The sequence below is a fragment of the Pseudophryne corroboree genome, chromosome 9, assembly GCF_028390025.1.
Source record: "Pseudophryne corroboree isolate aPseCor3 chromosome 9, aPseCor3.hap2, whole genome shotgun sequence".
NCBI lineage: Eukaryota > Metazoa > Chordata > Amphibia > Anura > Myobatrachidae > Pseudophryne > Pseudophryne corroboree.
Window position 1 is genome coordinate 426312330 of NC_086452.1, and position 23406 is coordinate 426335735.

The 23406-nt window shown below is 50.3% G+C and overlaps 2 protein-coding genes across 3 annotated transcripts in view; one reads left to right on the plus strand and one right to left on the minus strand.

The window, feature by feature from the left end:
* Positions 1 to 23406, minus strand: part of ARPC4 (actin related protein 2/3 complex subunit 4) — a 122199-nt gene that overhangs the window by 54496 nt on the left and 44297 nt on the right. The window lies entirely within an intron of this gene.
* TADA3 (transcriptional adaptor 3) overlaps positions 1 to 23406 on the plus strand; it is an 80917-nt gene that overhangs the window by 5819 nt on the left and 51692 nt on the right. For both annotated transcript variants that reach the window (XM_063940976.1, XM_063940977.1), the window contains exons 2-3: positions 2106 to 2328; positions 3241 to 3488. In XM_063940976.1, the coding sequence (XP_063797046.1) occupies positions 2122 to 2328; positions 3241 to 3488 (455 nt within the window). In that variant the 5' untranslated portion in view covers positions 2106 to 2121. The remainder of the gene's footprint in view (positions 1 to 2105; positions 2329 to 3240; positions 3489 to 23406) is intronic.

The window sequence follows — 23406 nt, forward strand, 5'->3', positions numbered from 1 at the left end:
CGCCATAATGTCACCCACCATTCAGCTGTATGCACCGCACAGGGCACATCTGTGGCACATGCACGCTGTGTGCCATAATGTCACCCACCACTCAGCTGTATGCACCACACAGGGCACATCTGTAGCACATGCACGCTGTATGCCATAATGTCACCCACCATTCAGCTGTATGCACCGCACAGGGCACATCTGTGGCACATGCACGCTGTGTGCCATAATGTCACCCCCCATTCAGCTGTATGCACCGCACAGGGCACATCTGTAGCACATGCACGCTGTATGCCATAATGTCACCCACCATTCAGCTGTATGCACCACACAGGGCACATCTGTGGCACATGCACGCTGCATGTCACCCCCCCATTCAGCTGTATGCACCGCACAGGGCACATCTGTGGCACATGCACGCTGCATGCCACCCCCCCATTCAGCTGTATGCACCACACAGGGCACATCTGTAGCACATGCACGCTGTATGTCATAATGTCACCCACCATTCAGCTGTATGCACCGCACAGGGCACATCTGTAGCACATGCACGCTGTATGCCATAATGTCACCCACCATTCAGCTGTATGCACCACACAGGGCACATCTGTAGCACATGCACGCTGTATACCATAATGTCACCCACCATTCAGCTGTATGCACCACACAGGGCACATCTGTAGCACATGCACGCTGTATGCTATAATGTCACCCACCATTCAGCTGTATGCACCGCACAGGGCACATCTGTAGCACATGCACGCTGTATGCCATAATGTCACCCACCATTCAGCTGTATGCACCACACAGGGCACATCTGTAGCACATGCACGCTGTATGCCATAATGTCACCCACCATTCAGCTGTATGCACCACACAGGGCACATCTGTAGCACATGCACGCTGTATGCCATAATGTCACCCACCATTCAGCTGTATGCACCACACAGGGCACATCTGTGGCACATGCACGCTGCATGTCACCCCCCCATTCAGCTGTATGCACAGCACAGGGCACATCTGTGGCACATGCACGCTGCATGCCACCCCCCCATTCAGCTGTATGCACCACACAGGGCACATCTGTAGCACATGCACGCTGTATGTCATAATGTCACCCACCATTCAGCTGTATGCACCGCACAGGGCACATCTGTAGCACATGCACGCTGTATGCCATAATGTCACCCACCATTCAGCTGTATGCACCACACAGGGCACATCTGTAGCACATGCACGCTGCATGCCACCCCCCCATTCAGCTGTATGCACCGCACAGGGCACATCTGTGGCACATGCACCATTCAGCTGTATGCACCACACAGGGCACATCTGTAGCACATGCACGCTGTATACCATAATGTCACCCACCATTCAGCTGTATGCACCACACAGGGCACATCTGTAGCACATGCACGCTGTATGCTATAATGTCACCCACCATTCAGCTGTATGCACCGCACAGGGCACATCTGTAGCACATGCACGCTGTATGCCATAATGTCACCCACCATTCAGCTGTATGCACCAGTCATGTGCAGTGAACATTCATGCACATCTGTACTTTGACATAGGACTGTACATGGGAGAGTCAGGGGGATGTCATCTGTAAGACCTGTTGGCATCTGCTGCATTGCCACTGAATGCATTAAAAGGACACCGGACCCATCGTATATTGATGACCGCACAAGGCTTTCGAAAAAAATTACTACATATTAATTATATATATATATATATATATATATATATATATATATATATATATATATATAATTATACACATGTATGTGTATATATATATATATATATATAATTATACACATGTATATTACACATAAGGGGTCTGCGATTTTTTTTTATTTATATTTTTTAGTTGGGGAGGGGGGGGGGGGTTAGAAAATAAAGTCGTTGGAGGGTGTGGAGCCCCTATGGTGCAAAATGATTATGTGTATGATTGGACATGTGCATATTACATAGCTGAAGTGACCTACAGTTATAAAAGGGGAGTATGTCCAATTCATTGCAAGGGTTGACGTAAGGGTGGTATATGGTATAATGTACCAGCACGGTGTGAGTGGTGCCAGTTATATGGAATGTTTCTGCTTTTTATTCCGCAGCCTGCCAGTTGTCAGTATGAGCGAGTTAAAAGATTGCCCGCTGCAGTTTCATGAATTTAAGTCAGTGGACCATGTGAAGCTGTGCCCCAGATACACCGCTGTGTTGTCACGCTCGGAGGATGATGGCATTGGGATCGAGGAGCTGGACACACTTCAGCTAGAACTGGAGACCCTTCTGTCCTCCGCTAGCCGACGACTTCGTGTCCTAGAAGCAGAAACGCAGGTGAGGCGATGATGACAGAAGCCATGTTTGCTGTGTGATTATTTCTGGGCGCAGGCAGTGCTTTTCAGATAATGGGGCAGATGTATTAACCTGGAGAAGGCATAAGGAAGTGATAAACCAGTGATATGTGCAAGGTGATAAAGGCACCAGCCAATCAGCTCCAGTATGTGAATTAACAGTTAGGATCTGATTGGCTGCTGCCTTTATCACCTTGCACATATCACTGGTTTATCACTTCCTTATGCCATCTACAGGTTAATACATCTGCACCAATGTTCTACGAGTGAACAGATCTGGCTCGTACACGCTTAACAGCCATTAAGAGGGTAATCCAATTACGTGTGAGCAGCTGGTGGGGTGTGCAAATTGTGGGGCAGATGTATTAACCTGGAGAAGGAATAAGGAAGTGATAAACCAGTGATAAGTGCAAGGTGATAAACGCACCAGCCAATCAGTTCCTAACTGATAATTTACATATTGGAGCTGATTGGCTGGTACCTTTATCACCTTGCACATATCACTGGTTTATCACTTCCTTATGCCTTCTCCAGGTTAATACATCTGCCCATGTATTTGCAACGGCGGGTACATGCTAAAACCGGCACCCAAACTCGCCCCCGTCGTGGCCGCTCATTCGCACATTTTTGCTTGCAGCCCTATGAGATGTCGAACATCAATCCGTGAGACTGGCAGTACCATTAACAAAAATTCACAGAATCCCATTTCTCTTTCCTTTTTATAATTCTACATCCTGTAGGATGGTTTTATATAATGCATTGTTTAGAACCGAACTTGCTGTCGTAACTTAGCCTTACTCGCTGTAGATGTGCCACAGATATCCTTCTAACCCTCATAGGCCACATTGGGGTTTGTGTCTTGTCGAGATCGTAATTTGTTAATGTGTGACTGTAGATCCTGACAGACTGGCAAGACAAGAAGGGAGATCGGAGGATTCTGAAGCTGGGGAAGGAACATGAACCCGGCACACCTGTGAAACATAAACCCAAGAAGCCTAAGTTAGAAGGCAAAGGGAGTCATGTGTCTGGACCAGGCCCAGGAAGACCCAAGTCAAGAAACTTACAGCCAAAGATCCAAGAGTATGAATTCACTGATGACCCCGTAGATGTGCCCAGAATCCCCAAAAATGACGCTCCAAACCGGTACGATGATCTTTCTGCTTGTGGTGTTTGCTCACTTGATAGTTCTCTCATTTCCCTGATTTATTTTATAGATTTGTTACATAAAATGCAAGAATTGGAAAATATATTAAATTCATAGATATATGTAAACTAGCATTTTCTGAGCACGTCTAGCAGGCAGTCTGTGAGAGCAGGGAAGGAGGGTGCAGGACAGTCAGTAAGAGCTGAGAGGGAGGGTGCAGGGCAGTCAATGAGAGCTGAGAGGGAGGGTGCAGGGCAGTCAGTGAGAGCTGAGAGGGAAGGTGCAGGGCAGTCAGTGAGAGCTGAGAGGGAAGGTGCAGGGCAGCCAATGAGAGCTGAGAGGGAAGGTGCAGGGCAGTCAGTGAGAGCTGGGAGGGAAGGTGCAGGGCAGTCAGTGAGAGCTGAGAGGGAAGGTGCAGGGCAGCCAATGAGAGCTGAGAGGGAAGGTGCAGGGCAGTCAGTGAGAGCTGGGAGGAAGGTGCAGGGCAGTCAGTGAGAGCTGAGAGGGAAGGTGCAGGGAAGTCGGTGAGAGCTGAGAGGGGAAGGTGCAGGGAAGTCAGTGAGAGCTGGGAGGGAGGGTGCAGGGCAGTCAGTGAGAGCTGGGAGGGAGGGTGCAGGGCAGTCAGTGAGAGCTGGGAGGGAAGGTGCAGGGCAGTCAGTGAGAGCTGGGAGAGGGTGCAGGGCATTCAGTGAGAGCTGGGAGGGAGCAGGGCAGTCAGTGAGAGCTGAGAGGGAAGGTGCAGGGAAGTCAGTGAGAGCTGGGATAGATAGTGCAGGGCAGTCAGTGAGAGCTGAGAGGGAAGGTGCAGGGCAGTCAGTGAGAGCTGGGAGGGAAGGTACAGGGCAGTCAGTGAGAGCTGGGAGGGAAGGTGCAGGGCAGTCAGTGAGAGCTGGGAGGGAAGGTGCAGGGCAGTCAGTGAGAGCTGGGAGGGAAGGTGCAGGGCAGTCAGTGAGAGCTGAGAGGAAGGGTGCAGGGCAGTCAGTGAGAGCTGGGAGGGAAGGTGCAGGGCAGTCAGTGAGAGCTGGGAGGGAAGGTGCAGGGCAGTCAGTGAGAGCTGGGAGGGAAGGTGCAGGGCAGACAGTGAGAGCTGGGAGGGAAGGTGCAGGGCAGTCAGTGAGAGCTGGGAGGGAGGGTGCAGGGCAGTCAGTGAGAGCTGGGAGGGAGGGTGCAGGGCAGTCAGTGAGAGCTGGGAGGGAGGGTGCAGGGCAGTCAGTGAGAGCTGGGAGGGAGGGTGCAGGGCAGTCAGTGAGAGCTGGGAGGGAGGGTGCAGGGCAGTCAGTGAGAGCTGGGAGGGAGGGTGCAGGGCAGTCAGTGAGAGCTTGGAGGGAGGGTGCAGGGCAGTCAGTGAGAGCTGGGACGGAGGGTGCAGGGCAGTCAATGAGAGCTGGGACGGAGGGTGCAGGGCAGTCAGTGAGAGCTGGGAGTTCGATAATTTGACCTCTGAGGACCTGAAGTTTGGTCAATCAGTTCTGTAGGAGCCTCCGCGCTCTCCCTCCCGTTCTGGGAGCTTTGGTACATCCCCATGGTGGACCCCAGCATCCTCTAGGACAGGGGTGTCCAACCTTTCACCTTCCCTGGGCCACATTAGAAGATGAAAATTTGGTTTGGGTCGCACATAAAATAAAATAACAGTAACGATACCTGATCATCAAAAAAAACCATAGAAAACATAGTTAACATATTAAACTTACTTGGAAATGAAGTTAGTGAGATGTTTGACATTGTTTCTCAGCCACCAATGCATCCATATTTGCTTCGATGGAACTTGTTGCAATTCTCAGTGAGTGCTCAAGGTGCTCATCAGATATTTTGGCTCTAGTTTTATTCTTTGTGTGCTTCCCCATTGGGCCAGTCCGACCCTTCTAAACAGTGGGGGAGCGCTGCGCGATAGTGATGGCCGCAGCGCAATACAGTTCAACCGGCTCACCTACACTCCGCACAGGCAGCAAGATGTGGCCTGTAGGAGCTTCTAAAATGGACGGGGAACAGGTGAAGCTGGCGTCACTTTTGTCAGGGCCGAAACTAGGATAAGTCCACAACAAATGAGGCGGCACTCGGAGTCTTGTAAACCAGCAAACTGTGTATTAATGCAGATCAACGTTTCGGGGTTTCCCCCTTCGTCTGGATTAGTGCAATGTTACAAACAGTGAGTTTAAATAACACTTACCCCCTCCACAGAACATCCCCTCTGGCCGGGGCCGCTGGCCGCGCCGTCCCGGTCTTCCGTCTGACGTCACCGCTGTCTCACCGGAAGTGACACGTCGGCGCCGGGGGCGCGTCCATGGCAACCAGGCCTTAACAACCAAACAGAAACAAAAACAAATCACATTGTGAAACAGTGCCGAGAAGATCAATCTGTAAGACACGGCTTAGTGCAAAAGAACCAGTATAAACTATTAATTGATAAAACCACAGTATTAAAAGTGTTTCCCACAAATCAATGTGGCTTATTTAGTGCTAACCATATTATATCCTCAAACATGATAAGACACGAAAAAACATAATAAAACATTTATGTATACAATCAAGCTCCACCCCTGTCACACAACCGGGAACCTTCCTTCCCCTTCATCCCTGCTAACCACTTATAGATTCAACCACCATATGGTAAAAAATACTGTAGATCGATTGCCTCTGAGCTTCCCTTTTCTCATTTCTATATACATATATAGGTCCCCGTCTATTCTCCTTTATATCCTGGGTTCATCCCTACCTATGCTGCCCATCCCCCAGTACATGTGTTGTTGTCCCCACTACGTGTTAGTGGGGACTGATCGTGTGACGTCCAAGTCTCATTTGAACCTCCTTTCCCTGCACTATTAGATGAAGTTGATTAATCCTAGATTATCATTCATCCCTGCAGGTCTGAGGGTGTTTAACCTATGAATCCATCTTAATTCTAGCTGAAGGAGTTTTCTTCCCCTGTCTCCCCCCCGTAAAGATTCTGGCACGTGATCAATAATTTTATGTTTAAAGGTGGCCATGGTATGTTTGTACTCAAGAAAATGTTTAGCAACAGGTTGATCCCCTTTGCCTGAAGCAAGGGCATTTCTTATAGCCAATCTGTGCTGTGCCATCCTTATTTTAAACTGGCACTCGGTTTTGCCTATGTAGTACCTGCCACAGGGGCAAATAATCACATAAACCACGTATTTCGTGGTACACGTCAAAGGCCATCTAATTGGAAACTTCTTTCCTGAATATGGGTGTGCAATGTGGTCTCCCACAGACATGTGTGAGCACGTCGTGCATCCTGTGCACTTGAAACAGCCATTTTTGCGTTTCAAAAAGTGCTCTGGTGTTACTTTAAATTTGGCCATATCAGTTTTAACCACCATGTCTTTGATACTCCTACCCTGGACATAGCTGGGCATAACCCGTTGATGGCAAAACATTGGTAATTCCGGGTCAGTTGCCACAAGGGGCCATAATTTCCTTGCCTCCTTGCGTACCTGATTACTGTGAACATCGTATTCACAGACCCAAGGAATTACACCCTTCAGCTCTTTTGCTTTTTTAGGTTTCAGGCACTCTTCCCTGTTCATTTTTTCGGCTTTCCCCCTGGCTTGAGCCAATAGTTGTCGTGGGTAGCCTCTGGCTCTCAGTCTAAGCTCCATTTCATCTAATTGCTTATCCCTCTGTTGTATGCAGTTGTTACTCTTGCATACTCTCAAATATTGAGAGTAGGGAATACTTCTAACCGTGGAGGCTGGATGACAACTATCATAGTTGTCATCCAGCCTCCACGGTTAGAAGTATTCCCTACTCTCAATATTTGAGAGTATGCAAGAGTAACAACTGCATACAACAGAGGGATAAGCAATTAGATGAAATGGAGCTTAGACTGAGAGCCAGAGGCTACCCACGACAACTATTGGCTCAAGCCAGGGGGAAAGCCGAAAAAATGAACAGGGAAGAGTGCCTGAAACCTAAAAAAGCAAAAGAGCTGAAGGGTGTAATTCCTTGGGTCTGTGAATACGATGTTCACAGTAATCAGGTACGCAAGGAGGCAAGGAAATTATGTCCCCTTGTGGCAACTGACCCGGAATTACCAATGTTTTGCCATCAACGGGTTATGCCCAGCTATGTCCAGGGTAGGAGTATCAAAGACATGGTGGTTAAAACTGATATGGCCAAATTTAAAGTAACACCAGAGCACTTTTTGAAACGCAAAAATGGCTGTTTCAAGTGCACAGGATGCAAGACGTGCTCACACATGTCTGTGGGAGACCACATTGCACACCCATATTCAGGAAAGAAGTTTCCAATTAGATGGCCTTTGACGTGTACCACGAAATACGTGGTTTATGCGATTATTTGCCCCTGTGGCAGGTACTACATAGGCAAAATCGAGTGCCAGTTTAAAATAAGGATGGCACAGCACAGGTTGGCTATAAGAAATGCCCTTGCTTCAGGCAAAGGGGATCAACCTGTTGCTAAACATTTTCTTGAGTACAAACATACCATGGCCACCTTTAAACATAAAATTATTGATCACGTGCCAGAATCTTTACGGGGGGGAGACGGGAAGAAAACTCCTTCAGCTAGAATCAAGATGGATTCATAGGTTAAACACCCTCAGACCTGCAGGGATGAACGATAATCTAGGATTAATCAACTTCATCTAATAGTGCAGGGAAAGGAGGTTCAAATGAGACTTGGACGTCACACGATCAGTCCCCACTAACACGTAGTGGGGACAACAACACATGTACTGGGGGATGGGCAGCATAGGTAGGGATGCACCCAGGATATAAAGGAGAATAGACGGGGACCTATATATGTATATAGAAATGAGAAAAGGGAAGCCCAGAGGCAGTCGATCTACAGTATTTTTTACCATATGGTGGTTGAATCCATATGTGGTTAGCAGGGATGAAGGGGAAGGAAGGTTCCCGGTTGTGTGACGGGGGTGGAGCTTGATTGTATACATAAATGTTTTATTATGTTTTTTCGTGTCTTATCATGTTTGAGGATATAATATGGTTAGCACTAAATAAGCCACATTGATATGTGGGAAACACTTTTAATACTGTGGTTTTATCAATTAATAGCTTATACTGGTTCTTTTGCACTAAGCCGTGTCTTACAGATTGATCTTCACGGCACTGTTTCACAATGTGATTTGTTTTTGTTTCTGTTTGGTTGTTAAGGCCTGGTTGCCATGGACGCGCCCCCCGGCGCCGACGTGTCACTTCCGGTGAGACAGCAGTGACGTCAGTCAGAAGACCGGGACGGCGCGGCCAGCGGCCCCGGCCAGAGGGGATGTTCTGTGGAGGGGGTAAGTGTTATTTAAACTCACTGTTTGTAACATTGCACTAATCCTGATGAAGGGGGAAACCCCGAAACGTTGATCTGCATTAATACACGGTTTGCTGGTTTACAAGACTCCGAGTGCCGCCTCATTTGTTGTGGACTTTATATATGGGGCGCAAACCCCGGGAGGAAGGCACCTGAGCAGATCAGTCCCATAACAGGGACAGAGCCGAGTGCCGGAGCAGAATTTGTGTGTGTGTGTGTGTGTGTGTGTGTGTGTGTGTGTGTGTGTGTGTGTGTGTGTGTGTGTGTGTGTGTGTGTATATACATATATACACATACAGTATAATATATATACACATACTGTATATATAATATAAGATATATTTTATATATATATCTCCTATATAATAGCCCTATTCTGTGACCTTGTGATTCATTTGCTAACGCTGGGCGGAGTCACAACAGTGGGCGGAGTTATTCAAATGAGTCACAGAGATCTGGCCAAATCTACAGGAGACTAGGAGCAGAAGCAGATAGCATGGACATTGGGCATGTCACAGACAGGGCTGCATACCTCCCAGCTTTCTGCAGGAGCTTTCTCCAGGCAGAAGGAGGGAAACACTCGGCGAAAAGGGGGCGTGGCTTCACGGGAGGGTCCCGTTTTCGTCAGTGAGGGGGCATGCCCAGCGCTCTGTGAGCTGCTGGCATGCCCCCAGGGGCTGATTATGAGTCCGGGGGGCCCAGGGCACTTGAGACAGGGGAGCCCTATCTCATTGCTGTGCCTGCTGGGGGTTGAGGGCGTGGCCTAATCGCGGACCGTGCGGCCACGCCCCCTTATGCAAATTTCGATTTTTGTTTTTATTTTTTTTATGGGATTTTGGCCCCTCAGCTAGGGCTAAATCCAGAGGAGGTGGTCGCTCCCCCCCACACACCCGCACAGGGAGAAGAAAGCAGGGAGACTGCTGCCTCCCTGCAACACCACAGACCTGCCAATATGCAGCAGCGTGTGCTGACTGTAGCACAATGCTGCCACTGTTGCTGGCAGGACGGGGGGGGGGGGGGGGGGGGGGGAGCTTCTGAGCTGGGACAGAGCTACTCCAGCCGGGGGGGCCTCTAAAACTGTGGGGCCAACGGTATGTACCCCCTGCCCCCCCCCTTACTCCGGCTCTGCTGCTGGAACCCCCCCATTAATCCGTACCACCTGATGCCCCCTCTCCCTCTGTCTCCACTATTCACCGCTGCTCTGCTAAGCAGAACAGCGAGTACAGGAGCTTTCCAACTGCCCCCCCCCCCCCACCGCAGGACACTGCGACCCGCGGGTGGGACAGCGGGACAGACCCCAAAAAATGGGACTGTCCCGCGAAAATCGGGACATTTAGGAGGTATGGGGGTGTGTGAGGGGTATGTCATACAGACAGACGGGCACCGGCTCACTGTGTGCTTGACCCCCCACATCGGCATACTCAGCAGGGTCTCTCTGGTGCGGAGGAGCGTCACTTTCTGACACACTCCACGCTTCTTAGCTGCAGTTTAGTGAGGCACCTGCCGCTGTGCAGGTTCCATACTGCCTCTGTTATCTCCAGCCCCGGCAACCCCACCGCTAGCTGCAGCGCTGCCACCCGCAGTGGAGTGCGCCCAGCTCATTCACACACTTTAGTTGGCGGGTAGCGCTGCAGAAATCCGAGCTGCTTGCAGGCTCTGACCCACTTTTCCCTCCAGCCGCAGCGTCTCCTGGGAGCTAACCAGTCACTCCCAGTCTCCCCTTACCACAGTGCCCGGAAGCCGTGAGGTCCGCGCCAAGTGCATGCTATGACCCCCTCCTCCCTCCAGCCGCAGCATCTCCTGGGGGCTAACCAGTCATTTCCAGTCTCACCTTACCACAGTGCCCGGCAGCTGCGCGAGGTCTGCGGTGTGTGACTGAGGAGGGGGGGGAGGGATGCGGACTGACAGAGAAAGCAGGACTCCAGCCTGAGAGAGTCAGCCATGCCAAGTCTCCAGCAGCAGCAGATCCCAACAGGTTGGAATGGAACAGCAGCAGCCAGCAGCAGTGACTCCGGTAAGACACATCTGTCTGTCACCACTGTTTTGTCCCTAATACCAATCTCTCCCGTGCCCTGTGTTCTGTCATGTCCCTGGCCTTGCACTGCCACCCTTATTCTGGCCCTTTCACCCTTATCCTGGCCCTGTCACCCTTATGCTGGCCCTGTTACCCCTATCCTGGCCCTGTCACCCCTGTGCTTGCCCTGTGAACCCTATACTGGCCCCGTCACCCCTGTCCTGGTCCTGCCGCCCCTACCCTGGCCCTGTCACCCCTATCCTGTCCCTATCATTTCTGTCCTGGCCCCGTCACCCCTGTCCTGGCCCCGTCACCCCTGTCCTGGCCCCGTCACCCCTGTCCTGGCCCCGTCACCCCTATCCTGGCACCGTCACCCCTGTCCTGGCCCCGTCAACCCTGTACTGACCCTGTCACCCCTGTCCTGGCCCTGTTACTGCATACCCTCCAACTACCTTTTATGGCATGTACAGTACCCGCAGCGCCTCCAGACCTCTCCCCAATGCACCACACCTCCGCACCTTCCCCTCCACCACATGCGGCACTCCACCCCTCCCCCACATGCTGTGCCTCCAGACCCCCTACACCACCCGTGGCTCCCACTCCTCCACCCCTTCACCACCCACAGCACCTCCAGGCCCCTTCCACCATTCACCCCCTTATACGTCTCCCCCCACACCTGCCCCCCTCCACCCGCAGCATCTGCAGACACCCTCCTCCATCAGCGGTCCCCCCCTCACCCACCCCTCCCCCACCAATGGCACCCCTGCACCTGCCCCTCCACCACCTGCAGCACCTCCGGACCTCCTTTCCCATCCGCCGCAACACCCGTACCTGCCCCTACCCTACCCATGGTGCCTGCGGTCCCCTACCCAACCCCCGGCACACCCGTCCCTTCCCATCCCACAGCACCTCCGGAACCCTTCACCCATCCACAACATCCCCACACCTGCCCCTCTCCCACCCGTGGCACCCCTGCCCCTCCCCCACCTGCGGTGCCTCCGGACCCCTCCCCCATCTGCATCCCCCACTCCTCTGCCCCTCCCCCACGCGCAGCACCTCCCGAACCTTCCCCATCCGGGCCCCACCCCCACTTCTGCCTCCCCTCCACCCGCAGCATCTACAGACACCATCCACAGCCCCCCCCGCACCCGCTACATTCTGTACATCGTGCCCTGCAGGTGCTGTTCACGCCGTCGTAAGGGGCTGCGCCTCCTTCACCATCGCACGCCCTTTCATTGTGCAATATTTAACCACTAACAAAGGAATGCAGGTAATACTCCATATAATACAAATATTAAACCCCAGAAAGGCATGCAAGGGTTAAGGGGGCGTAGCCCCTTGCGACGGTGTGAAGAGCGCCCGTAGGGCGCGATGAAGCACCTAGTATATATATATATATCAAATATATATATATATGCTGTTAGCTGGCATGCTGACTGGATGTCTGCGGTGACTGTCTTGAAAAAGACCTTATAGGTCGAAACGTCGACTATTTATTGATGACTGCGATGAACTAATAAAAGCCTTTTAATTTATTGGACTGGTGAGTGCCCTCTTTTGAGATCTCTTTGGTCTCGGATACCTGGTATATGTGAAACTCTCTTTGGGGTTTTTTGAGGAGCACCCCTATATATGGATTTTTCTGATGTGAGTGCGGACTTTCAAAGAAATTATATATATATTTTATATTAATGTGGGATACTGGTTTAAAAAAAATGTCACATGCCAGTGAGTGTATATTTATTAAGCTCCCCCCTCAGTGCTGTGTACTCTGCAGCCAGCAGTGGTCCACAGTGTGGAGGTAGACGCCCGCAGTACGCACCTACTTTTTTTGTGCGCAAGCAGCCAGGATTTGCTTGTTTAGCCGCGGCCGCCGGCGCCATAGACTCCCGCCTCCAGCTCCGTGCTCTCTCTAGCCGGGTGCACGCGTGTGACGTCACATGCGCGATGTGCCTGCGCCCGCATCCCGGAAGCACAGAGAGCCGCGTCTAGTGCTGCTGGCTCCCTAAAACTTGAAACTTTAGAAAACTTTAGATTCTAAACTTTAGAATTTCTTAAAAAATAAAAAATTGCACTGGGCCGCATTACTAGCCGACCTGGGCCGCATGCGGCCCGCGGTTTGGACAAGCCTGCTCTAGGACGTAAGAGAAAATGTGGACCCCAGCATCCTTTACGGACTACGAGAAAAGGATTTACCGGTAGGTAATTAAAATACTATTTTTTTCTCTTTTCCCTGTGATATATACATATACACCCTTCCAACTTAGGTTACTGTCTGGGTAAAGTATAGATTCTCACACATAGAAGAGCTGGATTTCTAATTAATTGGTCATAGACCCACATACAATGTGAATGAACTGACTATGGGGGTCATTCTGAGTTGATCGCACGTAGCAACTTTTTGCTGCTCGTGCGATCAACCTGACGCCGCCTATGGGGGAGTGTATTTTAGCATAGCAGGGCTGCGATCGCTTGTGCAGCCCTGCTGTGCTAAAAAAGTTTCAAGTAAAACAAGACTAGCCCTGCAGCTACTTACCCAGTGTGACGGATCCAGCGATGAAGGTCCCGGTCCTGACGTCGGACATCCGCCCTCCAAACGCCTCGACACGCCTGCGTTGGACTCGCCACGCCTGGAAAACAGTGAGTATCCGCCCCGGAATGCTTCCCGCCTGTCTGTCTTCTTGCGATCGCTGCTGCGATCACGTTTCTCGCCGGCGGCGGTGTTGCCCGTTTAGTATATATACGCCTATATTGGCTGGATTAGATGTGTGCCGCCACGGTGCAGTTACCCTTCACATTACCATTCATTTTAAATAACATTTGGTCTGTGTCTGGGCTGTAGGTCACCAATAAAGGTCTGCCGGTGGGGGAGACTGATCGCTGCACGGCTAGTAACGGGAGTTCCCGTCATTGGATCAGTAAGTGACTGGTTCAGTGCCGCTGCAGCGGGGTCACGCTCTCCCTCGACTGAGAGCATTACGAGTGGTAGCTCCGGCATTGTACGGCGGGGAACGTCAGTATCGGTTATTATTACCAGGGCTGTTACAGTGCGGCTGCCCCATTAGCCTACATTCACTACAGTTAGGCAAATCTAGCACCTTTGGGTGTAAAATGGGAATACCCGATAATTTGATCAGTACCAACTCATTTTAATATGTTTTAGCACGATCATCTCTCCCCCTTTGGTGATCAATATTTATAATGTTTATATTAGGGACCCCGCACTATATGGGAATGTAAACCAACAGCAGCATTAGTACTACGGTGATCAGTATTTACAATATTTATACGAGGGATCTCATATTGCATAGGAGCATAAATTAACAGTGGCCAAAATATTAGTGTGCCACTGCTAGACTGACGTTCTCCCTATTGGCACCATGTGCAAACTAATATATAAGGTATTTGAACTGCACGGCGAAAGGGGCAGTGAATAGAAGGATACTAGACAGCCAAATGCTGCAGCATAATTAGCTCCATTTATAAGACAACACGGTGTAGTCAATACATATGTCCAATAGAGGAGATGCAACATTGTATCTACACTGCAGTCTGAACCATTTATACTAGGCATAGTGCCAAGAGGATTCCTGAAGTCGATACACTGTAACATAATTTTGTAACTAATTGGTTAATAGCACTGTATCAAGATCGTTCCCGTTGTACGTGCCAGCACTCCACACAACAAATATAGTCCGTTCATTCACATTGGCTTCTATGGCCTTACCCAGACAGTAACCTAAGTTGGAAGGGTGTATATGTATATTTCACAGGGAAAGGAGAACAAATAAATTATTGTTTCTCTAACGTCCTAAGTGGATGCTGGGGACTCCGTAAGGACCATGGGGATTAGCGGCTCCGCACAACTATAAAGAAAGCTTTTAGACTACTGGTGTGCACTGGCTCCTCCCACTAAGACCCTCCTCCAGACTTCAGTTAGATTCTTGTGCTCGGCTGAGCTGGATGCACACTAGGGGCTCTCCTGAGCACCTAGAAAGAAAGTATATTTAGGTTTTTCTCTAACGTCCTAAGTGGATGCTGGGGACTCCGTCAGGACCATGGGGAATAGCGGCTCCGCAGGAGACAGGGCACAAAAATAAAGCTTTAGGATTAGGTGGTGTGTACTGGCTCCTCCCCCTATGACCCTCCTCCAAGCCTCAGTTAGGTTTTTGTGCCCGTCTGAGCAGGGTGCAATCTAGGTGGCTCTCCTAAAGAGCTGCTTAGAAAAAGTTTTTAGGTTTTTTATTTTCAGTGAGTCCTGCTGGCAACAGGCTCACTGCATCGAGGGACTTAGGGGAGAGAATTTCAACTCACCTGCGTGCAGGATGGATTGGATTCTTAGGCTACTGGACACCATTAGCTCCAGAGGGAGTCGGAACACAGGTCTCACCCTGGGGTTCGTCCCGGAGCCGCGCCACCGACCCCCCTTACAGATGCTGAAGATTGAAGGTCCGGAAACAGGCGGCAGAAGGCTCTTCAGTCTTCATGAAGGTAGCGCACAGCACTGCAGCTGTGCGCCATTGTTGTCACACACTTCACACCAAGCGGTCACGGAGGGTGCAGGGCGCTGCTGGGGGCGCCCTGGGCAGCAATATTTAATACCTTTATGGCAAAAGAATACATCACATATAGCCATTGAGGCTATATGTATGTATTTAACCCATGCCAGATATCTAAAACTCCGGGAGAAAAGCCCGCCGAAATAGGGGGCGGGGCTTATTCTCCTCAGCACACAGCGCCATTTTCCTGCTCAGCTCCGCTGTGAGGAAGGCTCCCAGGACTCTCCCCTGCACTGCACTACAGAAACAGGGTAAAACAGAGAGGGGGGGCATTTTTTGGCGATATTTTGATATATTTAAGCTGCTATAAGGAACAACACTTATATAAGGTTGTTCCCATATATATTATAGCGCTTGGGTGTGTGCTGGCAAACTCTCCCTCTGTCTCCCCAAAGGGCTAGTGGGGTCCTGTCTTCGATAAGAGCATTCCCTGTGTGTCTGCTGTGTGTCGGTACGTGTGTGTCGACATGTATGAGGACGATGTTGGTGTGGAGGCAGAGCAATTGCCGATAATGGTGATGTCACCCCCCAGGGAGTCGACACCGGAATGGATGGCTTTGTTTATGGAATTACGTGATAATGTCAGCACATTACAAAAATCAGTTGACGACATGAGACGGCCGGAAAACCAGTTAGTACCTGCCCAGGCGTCTCAGACACCGTCAGGGGCTGTAAAGCGCCCTTTACCTCAGTCGGTCGACACAGACCCAGACACAGACACTGAATCTAGTGTCGACGGTGATGAAACAAACGTATTTTCAAGTAGGGCCACACGTTATATGATCACGGCAATGAAGGAGGCTTTGCATATCTCTGATACTGCAAGTACCACAAAAAGGGGTATTATGTGGGGGGTGAAAAAACTACCTGTAGTTTTTCCTGAATCAGAGGAATTAAATGATGTATGTGATGAAGCGTAGGTTAACCCAGATAGAAAAGTGCTAATTTCAAAAAAGTTATTAGCATTATACCCTTTCCCGCCAGAGGTTAGGGCGCGCTGGGAAACACCCCTAGGGTGGATAAGGCGCTCACACGCTTATCAAAACAAGTGGCGTTACCGTCTCCTGATACGGCCGCCCTCAGGGATCCAGCTGATAGGAGACTGGAAACTACCCTAAAAAGTATATACACACATACTGGTGTTATACTGCGACCAGCCATCGCCTCAGCCTGGATGTGCAGTGCTGGGGTCGTCTGGTTGGATTCCCTGACTGAAAATATTGATACCCTGGATAGGGACAGTATTTTATTGACTATAGAGCAATTAAAGGATGCTTTCCTTTATATGCGAGATGCTCAGAGAGATATTTGCACTCTGGCATCGAGAGTAAATGCGATGTCCATATCTGCCAGAAGGAGTTTATGGACGCGACAGTGGTCAGGTGATGCGGATTCCAAACGACATATGGAAGTATTGCCGTATAAAGGGGAGGAATTATTTGGCGTCGGTCTATCGGATCTGGTGGCCACGGCAACTGCCGGAAAATCCACCTTTTTACCTCAGACCCCCTCCCAACAGAAAAAGACACCGTCTTTTCAGCCGCAGTCCTTTCGGTCCTATAAGAACAAGCGGACAAAAGGACAGTCATATCTGCCTCGGGGCAGAGGAAGGGGTAAGAGAGGGCAGCAAGCAGCCCCTGCCCAGGAACAGAAGCCCTCCCAGGGTTCTGCAAAGCCCTCAGCATGACGCTGGGGCCTTACAAGCGGACTCAGGAGCGGTGGGGGGTCGACTCAAGAATTTCAGCGCACAGTGGGCTTGCTCACAGGTGGACCCCTGGATTCTGCAGGTAGTATCTCAGGGTTACAGGTTGGAATTCGAGAAGTCTCCCCCTCGCCGGTTCCTAAAGTCTGCTTTGCCAACGTCTCCCTCAGACAGGGCGACGGTATTGGAAGCCATTCACAAGCTGTTTTCTCAGCAGGTGATAGTCAAGGTACCCCTCTTACAACAGGGAAAGGGGTATTACTCCACGCTATTTGTGGTACCGAAGCCGGACGGCTCGGTAAGACCTATTCTAAATCTGAAATCTTTGAACCTGTACATACAAAAATTCAAGTTCAAGATGGAGTCACTCAGAGCAGTGATAGCGAATCTGGAAGAAGGGGACTTTATGGTGTCCCTGGACATAAAGGATGCTTACCTGCATGTCCCAATTTGCCCTTCACATCAAGGGTACCTCAGGTTCGTGGTGCAAAACTGTCATTATCAGTTTCAGACGCTGCCGTTTGGATTGTCCACGGCACCTCGGGTCTTTACCAAGGTAATGGCCGAAATGATGATTCTTCTGCGAAGAAGAGGCGTATTAATTATCCCTTACTTGGACGATCTCCTGATAAGGGCAAGGTCCAGAGAACAGCTGGAGGACGGAGTAGCACTAACCCAACTAGTGCTGCAACAACACGGGTGGATTCTGAATTTTCCAAAATCCCAGTTGACCCCGACGACACGTCTGCTGTTCCTGGGAATGATTCTGGACACGGTTCAGAAAAAGGTGTTTCTTCCGAAGGAGAAAGCCAGGGAGTTATCCGAACTTGTCAGGAACCTCCTAAAACCAGGAAAAGTGTCTGTGCATCAATGCACAAGAGTCCTGGGAAAGATGGTGGCTTCTTACGAAGCGATTCCATTCGGCAGATTCCACGCACGAACTTTTCAGTGGGATCTGCTGGACAAATGGTCCGGATCACATCTGCAGATGCATCAGCGGATAACCTTATCGCCACGGACAAGGGTGTCTCTTCTGTGGTGGTTGCAGAGTGCTCATCTGTTAGAGGGCCGCAGATTCGGCATACAGGACTGGGTCCTGGTGACCACGGATGCCAGTCTGAGAGGCTGGGGAGCGGTCACACAGGGAAGAAACTTCCAGGGAGTATGGTCAAGCCTGGAGATGTCTCTTCACATAAATATACTGGAGCTAAGAGCGATTTACAATGCTCTAAGTCTGGCAAAACCCCTGCTTCAGGGTCAGCCGGTGTTGATCCAGTCGGACAACATCACGGCAGTCGCCCACGTAAACAGACAGGGCGGCACAAGAAGCAGGACAGCAATGGCAGAAGCTGCAAGGATTCTTCGCTGGGCGGAAGATCATGTGATAGCACTGTCAGCAGTATTCATTCCGGGAGTGGACAACTGGGAAGCAGACTTCCTCAGCAGACACGATCTACACCCGGGAGAGTGGGGACTTCATCCAGAAGTCTTCCACATGATTGTGAACCGTTGGGAAAAACCAATGGTGGATATGATGGCGTCCCGCCTCAACAAAAAACTGGACAGGTATTGCGCCAGGTCAAGAGACCCTCAGGCAATAGCTGTGGACGCTCTGGTAACACCGTGGGTGTTCCAGTCAGTGTATGTGTTCCCTCCTCTGCCTCTCATACCAAAAGTACTGAGAATTATACGGCAAAAGGGAGTAAGAACGATACTAGTGGCTCCAGATTGGCCAAGAAGAACTTGGTACCCGTAACTTCAAGAGATGCTCACGGAGGATCCGTGGCCTCTACCTCTAAGACGGGACCTGCTTCAGCAGGGACCGTGTCTATTCCAAGACTTACCGCGGCTGCGTTTGACGGCATGGCGGTTGAACGCCGAATTCTAAGGGAAAAAGGCATTCCGGAAGAGGTCATTCCTACACTGGTAAAAGCCAGGAAGGAGGTGACTGCACAACATTATCACCGCATTTGGAGAAAATATGTTGCGTGGTGTGAGGCCAGGAAGGCCCCCACGGAGGAATTTCAACTGGGTCGATTCCTACATTTCCTGCAAACAGGATTGTCTATGGGCCTCAAATTGGGGTCCATTAAGGTTCAAATTTCGGCCCTGTCGATTTTCTTCCAGAAAGAATTGGCTTCAGTTCCTGAAGTCCAGACTTTTGTAAAAGGAGTACTACATATACAGCCCCCGGTTGTGCCCCCAGTGGCACCGTGGGATCTTAATGTAGTCTTGGATTTTCTCAAATCCCATTGGTTTGAGCCGCTCAAATCGGTGGAGTTGAAGTATCTTACATGGAAAGTAACCATGCTACTGGCCCTGGCTTCAGCCAGGAGAGTATCAGAATTGGCGGCTTTATCATATAAGAGCCCATATCTGATTTTCCATACGGACAGGGCAGAACTGCGGACGCGTCCTCATTTTCTGCCTAAGGTGGTGTCAGCGTTTCACCTGAACCAGCCTATTGTGGTGCCTGCGGCTACTAACGATTTGGAGGATTCCAAGTTGTTGGACGTGGTCCGGGCATTGAAAATATATATTTCAAGAACGGCGGGAGTCAGAAAGTCTGACTCACTGTTTATATTGTATGCACCCAACAAGATGGTTGCTCCTGCTTCTAAGCAGACGATTGCTCGTTGGATTTGTAGCACAATTCAACTTGCACATTCTGTGACAGGCTTGCCACAACCTAAATCTGTCAAGGCCCATTCCACAAGGAAAGTGGGCTCATCCTGGGCGGCTGCCCGGGGGGTCTCGGCATTACAACTCTGCCGAGCTGCTACTTGGTCAGGGGCAAACACGTTTGCAAAATTCTACAAATTTGATACCCTGGCTGAGGAGGACCTTGAGTTCTCTCATTCGGTGCTGCAGAGTCATCCGCACTCTCCCGCCCGTTTGGGAGCTTTGGTATAATCCCCATGGTCCTGACGGAGTCCCCAGCATCCACTTAGGACGTTAGAGAAAATAAGAATTTACTTACCGATAAATCTATTTCTCGTAGTCCGTAGTGGATGCTGGGCACCCATCCCAAGTGCGGATTGTCTGCAATACTTGTACATAGTTATTATTACAAACAAATTCGGGTTGTTATTGTTGTGAGCCGTCTGTTCAGAGGCTCCTACGTTTGTCATACTGTTAACTGGGTTCAGATCACAAGTTATACGGTGTGATTGGTGTGGCTGGTATGAGTCTTACCCGGGATTCAATATCCTTCCTTATTGTGTACGCTCGTCCGGGCACAGTATCCTAACTGAGGCTTGGAGGAGGGTCATAGGGGGAGGAGCCAGTACACACCACCTAATCCTAAAGCTTTATTTTTGTGCCCTGTCTCCTGCGGAGCCGCTATTCCCCATGGTCCTGACGGAGTCCCCAGCATCCACTACGGACTACGAGAAATAGAATTATCGGTAAGTAAATTCTTATTTTCAGTGAGATCTGCTGGCAACAGACTCACTGCAGCGAGGGACTAAGGAGAGAAGAAGCGAACCTACCTAACAGGTGGTAGTTTGGGCTTCTTAGGCTACTGGACACCATTAGCTCCAGAGGGATCGACCGCAGGACCCGACCTTGGTGTTCGTTCCCGGAGCCGCGCCGCCGTCCCCCTTACAGAGCCAGAAGCAGCGAAGAGGTCCGGAAAATCGGCGGCAGAAGACTTCGGTCTTCACCAAGGTAGCGCACAGCACTGCAGCTGTGCGCCATTGCTCCTCATGTACACCTCACACTTTGGTCACTGATGGGTGCAGGGCGCTGGGGGGGGCGCCCTGAGGGCAATAAATAACACCTTGGCTGGCAAATATACATCATATATAGTCCTAGAGGCTATATAGATGTAAAATTACCCCTGCCAGTATTACAGAAAAAGCGGGAGAAAGTCCGCCAAAAAGGGGGCGGGGCTTCTCCCTCAGCACACTGGCGCCATTTTTCCCTCACAGTTCCGCTGCAAGGAAGCTCCCTGGCTCTCCCCTGCAGTCTGAATACTACAGAAGGGTAAAAAAGAGAGGGGGGGGGCACTAAATTTATGCGCAGTATAGTTATTATATATACATAAGATATATAAAAAAGCAGCTATAGGGAAAACACTCATTCATAGTGGGATCCCAGTGTTATATAGCGCTCTGGTGTGTGCTGGCATACTCTCTCTCTGTCTCCCCAAAGGGCTTTGTGGGGTCCTGTCCTCTGTCAGAGCATTCCCTGTGTGTTTGCGGTGTGTCGGTTTGGCTGTGTCGACATGTTTGATGAGGAGGCTTATGTGGAGGCCGAGCAGATGCCTGTAAATGTGATGTCACCCCCTGCGGGGTCGACACCTGAGTGGATGGTGCTGTGGAAGGAGTTACGTGATAGTGTCGACTCCTTACATAAAAGGTTTGACGACATACCAAATGTGGGACAGCCGGCTTCTCAGCCCGTGCCTGCCCAGGCGTCTCAAAAACCATCAGGGGCTCTAAAACGCCCGCTACCTCAGATGGTTGACACAGATGTCGACACGGATACTGACTCCAGTGTCGACGACGATGAGACTAATGTAACTTCCAGTAGGGCCACACGTTACATGATTGAGGCAATGAAAAATGTGTTGCACATTTCTGATGTTACCCCGGTACCACAAAAAAGGGTATAATGTTTGGAGAGAAAAAACTACCAGTAGCTTTTCCTCCATCTGAAGAGTTAAATGAAGTGTGTGAAGAAGCGTGGGCTTCCCCTGATAAAAAGCTGGTAATTTCTAAGAGGTTACTAATGGCGTACCCTTTCCCGCCAGAGGATAGGTCACGCTGGGAAACATCCCCTAGGGTGGATAAAGCGCTCACACGCTTGTCAAAGAAGGTGGCACTACCGTCTCCGGATACGGCCGCCCTGAAGGAATCTGCTGATAGAAAGCAGGAGGCTATCCTGAAGTCTATATATACACACACAGGTGTTATATTGAGACCGGCTATAGCTTCAGCCTGGATACGCAGTGCTGCTGCTGCGTGGTCAGATTCCCTGTCAGAAAATATAGATAACCTAGACAGGGACACTATTTTGCTAAACGTAGAGCATATAAAAGACGCACTTTTATACATGAGGGATGCACAGAGGGATATTTGCCGGCTGGCATCCAAAATTAGTGCAATGTCCATTTCTGCCAGGAGAGGGTTATGGACTCGGCAGTGGACAGGTGATGCAGATTCCAAACGACACATGGAAGTTCTGCCTTATTAGGGTGAGGAATTGTTCGGGGATGGTCTCTCGGACCTTGTTTCCACAGCAACAGCTGGGAAGTCTACATTTTTACCCCATGTTCCCTCACAACCAAAGAAAGCACCGTATTATCAGGTACGGTCCTTTCGGCCCAATAGGGGCAAGCGGGTTAAAGGCGCGTCCTTTCTGCCCAGAGGCAGAGGTAGGGGGAAAAAGCTGCAGCATACAGCCAGTTCCCAGGAGCAAAAGTCCTCCCCCGCTTCCTCTAAGTCCACAGCATGACGCTGGGGCTCCACAGGCGGAGCCAGGTACGGTGGGGGCCCGTCTCAAAAATTTCAGCAATCAGTGGGCTCGCTCACGGGTGGATCCCTGGATCCTTCAAGTAGTATCTCAGGGGTACAAACTGGAATTCGAGACGTCTCCCCCCCGCCGTTTCCTCAAATCTGCCTTGCCAACCACTCCCTCAGGCAGGGAGGCAGTGTTACAGGCAATTCAAAAGCTGTATTCACAACAAGTGATAGTAAAGGTGCCCCTACTTCAACAAGGAAGGGGTTACTATTCCACAATGTTTGTGGTACTGAAACCGGACGGTTCGGTGAGACCCATTTTAAATTTGAAATCCTTGAACACGTATATAAAAAAATTCAAGTTCAAGATGGAATCGCTCAGGGCGGTTATTGCAAGCCTGGACGAGGGGGATTACATGGTATCGCTGGACATCAAGGATGCTTACCTACATGTCCCCATTTACCATCCTCACCAGGAGTACCTCAGATTTGTGGTACAAGATTGTCATTACCAATTCCAGACGTTGCCGTTCGGTCTCTCCACGGCTCCGAGGGTCTTTACCAAGATAATGGCGGAAATGATGATACTCCTTCGAAGGAAGGGAGTTTTAATTATCCCGTACTTGGACGATCTCCTGATAAAGGCGAGGTCCAGAGAGCAGTTGTTGGTAGGGGTAGCACTATCTCGGGAAGTGCTACAACAGCACGGCTGGATTCTAAACATTCCAAAGTCACAGCTGGTCCCTACGACACGCCTGCTGTTCCTAGGGATGGTTCTGGACACAGAACAGAGAGAAGTGTTTCTCCCGGAGGAAAAGGCCAAGGAGCTGTCATCTCTAGTCAGAGGCCTCCTAAAACCAAAACAGGTGTCGGTGC